At 46.2% G+C, this 9,459-nt stretch overlaps 1 protein-coding gene across 3 annotated transcripts; it reads right to left on the reverse strand.

Annotated features, from left to right (window-relative positions):
* Positions 1-224: 224 nt before the first annotated feature.
* Positions 225-8,279, reverse strand: MYL2 (myosin light chain 2). 3 transcript variants are annotated; one of them, XM_055550117.1, is made up of 8 exons: positions 8,202-8,279; positions 6,811-6,900; positions 4,403-4,552; positions 3,286-3,424; positions 2,350-2,428; positions 2,196-2,244; positions 432-549; positions 225-314 (listed from the first exon to the last, which is right to left on the reverse strand). In XM_055550117.1, the coding sequence occupies exons 1-7, from the start codon at positions 8,202-8,204 to the stop codon at positions 451-453; spliced, it is 609 nt and encodes a 202-aa protein (XP_055406092.1). In that variant the 5' UTR covers positions 8,205-8,279; the 3' UTR covers positions 225-314; positions 432-450. The 3 variants fall into 3 exon arrangements, with proteins under 3 accessions (XP_055406092.1, XP_055406091.1, XP_055406093.1); XM_055550116.1 differs by having other exon boundaries at positions 225-549; positions 8,202-8,277; XM_055550118.1 differs by having other exon boundaries at positions 225-549; positions 3,286-3,390; positions 4,477-4,552; positions 8,202-8,268.
* Positions 8,280-9,459: the final 1,180 nt, after the last annotated feature.

A 9,459-nucleotide genomic window follows, 5' to 3' on the forward strand; every position in this document is an offset into this window, starting at 1 on the left:
AGGTGTCCTCTTTCCACTAGGATTGCTGAAGGGATAGACAAGAACCAGGAACTGCTGGTGACCCCACTGGACCACCAGCAGAGTCCCAAGTCCCTGAAGATCTGTTTTAAGTAAAGAGTCACTAAAATTCAATAATAACAACAGCAGGGCCATCCCTAACTCATATACTGCCTCATGGGAACTAGCAAAGGGTCTTCCTTACTCAAGGACACACCGTGAACAAATACACGACCTCCTTTTTATTTGAACACGGACTCTGGGTGAATTTCCATCTGCCAGCTGTGTTGTCACGTGGTAGCTCTAAGCTACCCAGGCTGCAAAGAAGATGGAGGTGGATAAATGAGGCAGCCACATGACCAACTGGCCAGGGTCGGGGGTGGTGCATTGCTGGGAAAAATGAGAAGAGGGCAAGGATGCCCCCATTTGCCCACCCAAAGGCAAGCCACTCCCTTAGTCCTTCTCTTCTCCGTGGGTGATGATGTGCACCAGGTTCTTATAGTCCAAGTTGCCAGTCACATCAGGGGGGAAGGCGGCGAACATCTGGTCAATCTGCAACGAACCAGCAAGACATACTGAGGATTTGGGGGGGAGGGCGGCCCACGTGGAGAGGCAGCTGGGGCCTGGAGCATATGGGGTGCCATGGGCATCTCCCTCCCTGCCCTCCTGCTTCCTACCCCAGGTGCTGACCCCAAGGGCCATCCTGCAGGGATGTTCCTAGGTACCCAGCCTGCAATGGGGAAAGCAGGGATTGCAAACTCAATTGTGTGTGCAAAGGGGTGGGCAGGTTATGTAGGGGAGCACAATGGGCCTGGTGGGGACTGTGGTTAAATGGAGACATAGTCCATCTACAGAGATTGTAACTCCTCAGGGCCAGCCATTGTGGCCATGTGGGCAAGGAGTCAGACTCTTTGAGGAATTTGATTCTTCGAGGGGAATTAGAATTTTAATTTTTTTGAAATGTGTAATTTCTACATTAAAATTTTTTTTAGTTGTTTAGCTGCTAAGTCATGTCCGACTCTTTTGCAACCCTTTGGAATGTAGCCCACCAGCCTCCTCTGTCTACGGGATTTCCCAGGCAAGAATATTGGAGTGGGTTACCATTTCCTTCTCCAAGGGATTTCCTGATTCAGGGATCAAACTTGAGTCTCCTGCATTGGCAGGAGGATTTTTTACCATTGAGTCACCAGGAAGTCCTTAAAGAATATTGGCTAATTATTGTTTTTTTAATTTGGGGTTAATAATAGCTAACACATATTACCTTTTTCATGTATCAGCACTTTATACATTTGAACTCATTTAATCATCATGTGTACTCTGGAGTAGATTCTATTATTGTCTCCACTTTACAGATGAAGAAATTGAGGCACAGTGAGGTTAAGGAGCTTGTCCAAAGTCACAGATAGTGGGAGTTTAAAGGCAGGCTCTTGCAACTGCTTGCATTTTAAGGAGGAAATTCAAATACAATTTTTAGTAAAATGTGAAACTTCACGGAATCAGGCCTGAAAGGCTGCAAGGGACTATTTTAAATAGATTCATTAAGATTAATTAGCAATGTTGACAAGACAGTTGCTTGTTCATACAGGGCCTTTGATGAATTATTGATAACAATAGTGCCCCTTCTTCCAGGCACATTACTGCCACCTGCCAGAAAGTCTTATGTTCTGATTTTTAGAAAATTATAGCAAGACACTTTACTGCCATCTGCTGGAAAAAACTTGCAACGAATAGATACTCTGCAGTATATATTATTAAGGGCATCCAGGAGGATTGTGTGGTGTACAACCTACACAACAATACGTGGTCACCCTGCATGACACCTTCAGCCCATCAGGAAATGGCTGCCGTCACCAGGTCTCAATGTGTTACGGGGAAGGCAGAACCTGGAGTCAGACAGGGGTTTGGGTCTGGGACCCGGCATTTCCCATTAGTGCTGTCCTTTTAGGCTAGTAACTTTGCCTCCCTGAGCCTCAGTTTCGCCATCTGTGAAATGACCATAGTGCTAGTCACTACCTCACAGGGTGATGGAGGGAATGAAATGAGATAAGGGCTCAGTAAACCAGAGCAGATTCTCTCTCAGTGTGGGGTCAGGGGTATCTTATGTAAGAGAGTCTGGGGGGGAGCCCCTCTCCAGTAACTGGGGCCAGTAAGTGAGGCCAGTAACTGGGGTACAGAGGGTGTCTGAAGGGGCCTGTTACCTCCTCTTTGGAAAACCTCTCCGCCTGCGTTGTCAGCATCTCCTTGACACTGCAGAGAGAGAAAAGCAGATATTGACCCCGGCTTTGTGGGGAGGGCTGTGGGGAGAAGCAAGGAACCCCCATGTCCCCCTCCCACCACTCACATCCCACTCACTAATCAGCCTTGAGCACTCCTTTGCCTTCAGGGTCAAACACTTTGAATGCATTGAGAATGGTCTCCTCGGGGTCTGCTCCTGAAACAGAAAATGGGGTAGATGTGCCATGGGTGGCTGAGAATCTTAGGTAAGGAAGAAAGGCCTCACCACTTCTGAGCACCGAGCCTTGGTGTTTTTGAAAGCGTGGGCTGAGAATCCAGTTATTTCTGGAGCAAACCCAAGGTCGGGCATGGATCTAGACTTAGAAAGACTGGGATTTGAATCCTGACTCCAGCATTTGTTAGCTGTGTGGCTTCAGGCACGTGACTTTCCATCTCTGAGTCTCAGTTCCCCTTCTGTAGACGAGGATAAGAAGAGAAGCTACGTCCTAGACTAAGGTGATGCATGCTGCTGCTGCTGCTAAGTCGCTTCAGTTGTGTCCGACTCCGTGTGACCCCATAGACGGCAGCCCACCAGGCTCTGCCGTCCCTGGGATTCTCCAGGCAAGAACACTGGAGTGGGTTGCCATTTCCTTCTCCAATGCATGTAAGTGAAAAGTGAAAGTGAAGTCGCTCAGCCGTGTCTGACTCTTAGCGACCTCATGGACTGCAGCCCACCAGGCTCCTCCGTCCATGGGATTTTCCAGGCAAGAGTACTGGAGTGGGGTGCCATTGCCTTCTCCGAAGGTGATGCATATAATGCATTTAAAGTGCTTGGTATGAGGTCTGGATGAGGGCCAACCTTGGAGCACTATTAACTGCTCTTTTTATTCTCTCCCTCTCCTATGTTACCTTGCCTTCATCTGCCAACTCCTGTATGTTCTCCTAGTGCTTTTAATTGATGCCCAAAGATGAAGACACATAAAGACAGACACACTCAGGTGCACAAACCAACGCACACATACACACATATGTACCTATACAGACATAGATGAACAGAAATACACATGAACTTACCCTTAAGTTTCTCCCCAAACATCTGTAGGAACACAGTAAAGTTAATGGGACCTGGAGCCTCCTTGAGCATTTCATCAATTTCCTCATTTTTCACGTTCACACGCCCTAGACCAGGAGACAGACACTCAGCGATTCTGAGCTGGGACAGAAACAGCTGTCAGAGCACTGGCATTTGCCCTTGTAATCCTACTTCAAGGAATCTTGTCTAGGAATAATCGGAGACACAGTAGACGGGGCCAGAGATTCACGTGAGATGTTCTCAAAAGTGTTATTTATAATAACCAGACAACTGGAAACAACTCACAGAGGGTTTAGTTATTTTTAAAACTGTGCGTTCAGGACCTGAAACATTTTATACAGATGTTTTAATGTTTTACTCAAATAAGAAATCCTCATATTATAAAATTAGCCCTTCTCACTTGGAGGTAGGAGAGACAGATCAGAATTTGAGGAAACTTTTTCAAATTATAGCTGCTGTAACCCACACAGCCTTGGAGATTCTGATATACCCGTCCTAGTCACTGTCACAAGCCCATATAGTACATGTGTATAAATTAGAAAAAGCCACCCCTTATTAAGATAACTTATGTTTTAAATGTAATAATCTACAGTGGCTACAAATACAAATAGTACTCTGTATAATTGCTCAGTACAAAACCTGCCCAGCTGTTCATGGACCTAAGGTCTGGGGGTAGGAATGGAGGAGGAGGTGACAGATTGGACACTTATATTTTGAAACAGTTCCAGGTGCTCATGATCACCCTACTGAGATGTTAAATTTTAAAAGCTGAATCCAAAATAGAATGAGTCTAACTATTAAGCATGCACACACACGAGATGCCTAGGAGAAAAATTAGAGGCTCAGATGTTAACAGTGGAATATTGCCCTAGTGGTCAACACTGCCTACTCCTTTATACTTTTCTGAATTTTCCAAGTTTTCTGTTGTAAACTGCCATTGTATTCAAAAACATATAAAAATGATTTTAAAAGAAAAAGATATGTTAAGACACTCAAAGACTAAACACTTCTTTCCTGTCCTCTGAAATTTGCCTTAAAGATTGATCTTGGTTGAGCTGTTTCAAAATGACAAGCTCTTGACCTTTTTGATAGCCTCACCTCCTGCCCCTCACGGGAGTGGGATAAGAAGACCTTCCTAAGCTGGTGTTGGGTGGTGGTGCGGGGCGACGTACCAAGAGCCGCAAAGGTGTCCCTCAGGTCATTCTTGTCGATGAAGCCATCCCTGTTTTGATCCATGATGGTGAAGGCCTGCAAAAGGGAGGCGATTGTCTGGTCAGCCCAGGAGAAATTGTGGGAAGTAGCCCCAGAGATTGTGCCAAGGGCTGGGGGAAGTGGGATTCTGGGATTTTCAAGGAGCATCGAGGGATATTAGGTATTAGATCTGGAGTTACTACAGGACCCAGCAATTTCATGCTCCCGTGTATTCCCAAGAGAAATGAGAGCATGGACCCATACAAACACCTGTGTGTGAACATCCACATCAGCACTATTCACAATAGCTCCAAACTGATAAATGGATAAACAAATGTGGTCTCTCCCCACAATGGAATGTCATTCAACGATAAAAAGGAAATTCTGACACATGCTACAACATGGATGAACCCTGAAACATGATACTAAGTGAAAGAAGCCAGACACAGAAGGCCACATAGGGAACGATTCCATTTCTATGAAGCATTCAGAACAGGCAAATCCTTAGAGACAGAAAATAGACTAGTGGTTGTGAGGGGCTAGGGGGAGGCGGGACTCGGGAGTGACTGCTAATGGGTATGAGGTTTCTTTTGGGGGCGATGAAGATGTTCTAAAATTAGATAAGTGATGATGGTTGCAAAATGCTGTGACTGTATTAAATAACCACTGAATTGTACACTTACTTTAAAAGGGTGAATACATGGTATGTGAATTATAACTTTATCAAGCTGTTGTTGAAAAAAAAATGAGTTAAAAACTGGAGTCTGCTCACCAACTTGCAAGCCCACATTATCTGTAAAATGAAGCCAGTGATCTTTTCCAGCTGGCTCTGAGGGAGACTCCAGAGCTTTGTGAATGCCCAGGTATTTTACTAATGACGTATCATATCTGCGTTTCTTGAGTTCTTTTAACAACTGGTTCCTGAAAGTATTTGCACCCCCAGGTCATGCCCCCAGCAGCTGATCTCATTCCAGAAGTTGGGACAGAGGGAGGGAGAAGGGAGGATGTAGTCTTCTCCAGGGAAGAGAACTATTTCAGGTTCAGATGTGACATTTCATCCCAGGAATTCCTCTCTCCCTGGCAGCCCGTGGGGCGTGATGTTCCTGTGATCTGAATGCTGGTGGGGACAAAAGGGGCCAGTCTTCATGTCCCATTGGAAGCCCCCAGTGGTTTCTCCTTTCATATAAAATACTGTGGCCTCTCCGGCATAGCTTTAGAGTGTTTTCCTCTGAAGGGCCAGGTGAGAGAGTGGATAACTCAGTGTGAGCCATCAGGATGGCTGGAAAATTAATTCAGTGTATCCTGAGCCCGCAGCAGTGGTTTAATTTTACGTAATTGGTACTTAGGTTTGCTTACGAAGGCACATCCCCATAGACTGGGGTAGGGTTTCAGACCCAGCTAGCATTCAACAATTAAGATGGTAAAAATTAAAATCTCAGATACTCTCAGACCTCTCTCCGACTGGCAGAAATCATGTTTGAGATGTTAACACCCAGTGTTGATGGAGATGTGGCAGGAAAGGCACCTTCTTTTGGGGCTGATGGGAGTCAGAATGAGCACAGGATTTCTGGAGGGCAGCTTGGACCAGTGGTTGTATTTGGTTTTAGTTCCTTTTGTAAAAAAAAAAAAAATGTTCCTTCGATCCAGCTGTTTCACTTTTAGGAATTTACCCCAAGGAAATAACCAGAGATAAAAGCAAAGGGAATTGTAATAGTAAAACATTCTAAACATAACATCTAACCATAGGAGGTGATTTAAATAAATGATGGAAAATGTTGGTGCTGAATTGCTCAAGAAAAAATAACAGGTACAGATTAGTGTGCATAGAAGATGGTCACTATGTTTAACAAATATGTGCATACATAACAAAAACCACTGGCAGGGCATATACCAAAATGTTAAGGGATCATCTCTGGGTCATACAATTATAAGTCAGGTCATTTTTATTCTTCATGCATTTTTGAAATTCATTCCTACATTTTCAACAAGACATAGGCTTTATTTTGATGATCAGCAAAAGTTAATTTCTTTAAGTCATTCACACACATGTTCAGACCAAATTTGGGGTGTTTTGGGGAGGATAAAGACAAGCTAGGACTTCCTTGCTGATCCAAGGGTTAAGACCCTGTGCTTCCACTGCAAAGGGTGTGAGTTCGATTCCTGGTTGGGAAACTAAGATCCCACACATGGCATGGGATGGCCAACAACAACAGAACGAAAACAAAGACAACATAACTGAGAGGTCCTTGCAGGGAATATGGAATGAAGGAAAGGCTCCTTCTAGCATGTGGGAATCTCCACCCAGTTGCACCCACCTCCTTAAATTCCTGGATCTGGGTCTGTTCAAACATGGAGAACACATTGGAATTGGCTCCCTCTGCTCTCTTCTTGGCTTTCTTAGGTGACTAGAGGGTAAAAAAAAAAAAAAAAAAAAAAAAAAAACAGACCATCAGTTAAAAGAGTCAGAGGCTGGGAATTAGAAAACTAGATCAGGTTCCATCTCTGGGTAAGCCTCGGCCATTCATCTGTGAAATGGGGGTATGGTGCTGACACTCATCTCAAAAGGGCGGTGCTGGAAAGTTAAAAGGACATGGAATAAGACTTCTCAAAATCAACCTGGTTCTGGTGGATTGTAAGACTGTGGGCCTTGCAGCAGCTCCTTTGCAAACTAGGGGAGGTAGAGGTATGTCTCCAGGGATGGAGGCCAGGCTTTCAGATCAGCTCCAGCAGGACTCAGCTGCTTTTGTTCCGATGCATTTCACAAAAAAGTTCAGTAATGCACAGAAGGAGAATTGATTGGAGGCGAAAAAAAAGTCAGGCTCACTAAACCATGAAGAATGCGAGATGAAATGACACATTTTCAGGGTGTTAAAACCCAACTGCTCTGTCCCCCTCGATTTTCCCCTGATCCAAATGGCAGCAACATCTCCTCTCTAAATGTTCTGTCCTTGCACCATGCAAACAGAGCAGAGGGGAGTGAGTTAACATTTCCCCACCTGCTTCTGACTTGAGTTACAGCAAACGCTTGAACACTGCATATGTTATTGCATTCAGTCCTGATAACTGCTCTGTCAAGTGGATGCTATTATTACCATCGCCATTTTCCCGGGGAGGCAACCGAGGCTCAGAGAGGTTGGCTCGTTTACCCAAGGTCACACAGTCACAAAACGGCAGAGCCAGTGTCGAACTCGGGCAGACTGACTCCAGAGTCTGTGCCCCTAACCACAGCCTTACACTGACCCTGATTTTGGGGGCTTCCTGCTTCTGGAGAGGGACACCTAACTAAACAACACAGGGAGAGAGGTTTTAACTTTGCAAGTTCAAAAGGTGAAAACAAAAAGATTCTTTTCCCCAGCTGCCTGAACAAGAGAAAAGAATTACAATTTGATCCTTAAAAGCGTTCAATCCCATTTTGCAAGCCCTGGGAGTTATTGATTCCTCAAGAGGTCAGTAGACAAGCCATAAAAAAGCCAACTCTCTTATTTTGTTTTTGCGAGTCCCCGGGAGCTGCTGTTATTTGTGGCTTATCGGGGGCATTGATTGGGGTTCCTCTGTGTGCACGCAGCAAGCAGTGCTTTTTCCTCCAGGATCTGGGGCCCCAGAGAGCTGCCGTGCTCCCCCTCCCGCCTGGTCCTTTGCTTGTAGGTGGTGTCCCCTTCTTGCCACCCAGCATCACTTACTTCCTCCGGGGGCCCTGAGTACTCACCATGGTGGAAAGGACACAGCACTGCTCCCCCAGAAGAATCCCACAGTCTGCCCAGCTCTCTTCAGCCTGGGAACAATAAATACTTCCTCCCCAAGTTTAAAAATAACCCCATGACCACTTTTGGCAGTGGTAGGTGAGGCGGACACCACCTAAGGCACCCCCACCCCATGCCGTTCTTCTGAAGTAAGGGCAGCTCAGTCGCCACCCGGTGACACGTGGGACCCAGAAAGGCATTCAAGGTTAAAGAGCCGGGCGGCTGGTGCACAGGGAGAGATGCTGCTCGCTTGCTGCAGCGCTTGGGCAGTCGGCACTTGTGCTTGTCAATTTTGAGGAGGAAAATGGCGGGGAGGGCAGACTTAAAATTCTCTTACATTATCAGTCACGGGTCTCATCTCAGGGCCTTCGCACCTGTGGTTTCCTCTGCCAGGAATGCTTTTCCATCTGCATCTGTGAACCTCCTTCCCTCACCTCCTTCAGGTCTCTGCTCACCTTCTCAATGAGACCTCCTCAGCACACTATTTTAAAAATAACCCTTTAGGGACTTCCCTGGAGGTCCAGTGGTTAAGAATCCGTCTGGCAATGCAGGGGACATGGGTCTGATCCCTGGTCAGGGAACCAAGATTCTGCATGCTGTGGAGCAATTAAGCCTGCTCGCAGCGACTACTGAGCCCGTGGGCCACAACTAGAGAGACAGAGCGCTCCCGTAACTCGAGAGTCTGTGTACTGCGATGAAAGATCCTGCATGACGCAGCGAAGATCTTGAGTGCCACAACTAACCTGATGCAGCCAAATAAATATTTTTTAAAAACAGCCATTTAGTCCCTGCCCTGCAGAGCCCTTTCTCTGCTTTGTGTTTTTCCCCAGCATTTACCACATCCTAAAAGCCTGGCATGCTGCAGCCCATGGTGTCGCAAAGAGTCAGACACGACTGAGCTACTGGACAACAACAACATACCGTGCAGTTCACTTATTTTGTTCACGCTCAGTGGGCCGCTCAGGAGGGTGAGTCCTCACCACACTCTCCTTGGCTCCAAGCTCTTGACTGGCCAGCACACAGCAGCTGCTCAGCAAGTCTGTTAATTGACTGAAGAAGTAACAGCTCTCATCAAGTGCCTGCTGTGTGCCAGGAACCGTGTATACGTTTTGTGCTCCTGTTTAAAATCTAATCACCCTGTGTGGGAGAGACCCCCTTGTTTTCTGTGTCCCCGTTTCACAGATGAGGAAACTGAGCCTGAGAGGCAAAATGAGATGCCTGGGA

This window comes from Bubalus kerabau, chromosome 16 (assembly GCF_029407905.1).
Source record: "Bubalus kerabau isolate K-KA32 ecotype Philippines breed swamp buffalo chromosome 16, PCC_UOA_SB_1v2, whole genome shotgun sequence".
Classification (NCBI taxonomy): Eukaryota; Metazoa; Chordata; class Mammalia; order Artiodactyla; family Bovidae; genus Bubalus; species Bubalus kerabau.

Excerpts from the sequence above, each read along its gene's own strand:
- MYL2 (XM_055550117.1), bottom strand. Across the intron at positions 4,553-6,810 it reads AGATCCAGGAATTTAAGGAG|GCCTTCACCATCATGGATCA; the intron begins GTGGGTGCAACT and ends TCCCTTTTGCAG. Across the intron at positions 3,425-4,402 it reads ACTCCCGTGAGGGGCAGGAG|CTCAGAATCGCTGAGTGTCT; the intron begins GTGAGGCTATCA and ends TTTCTGTCCCAG.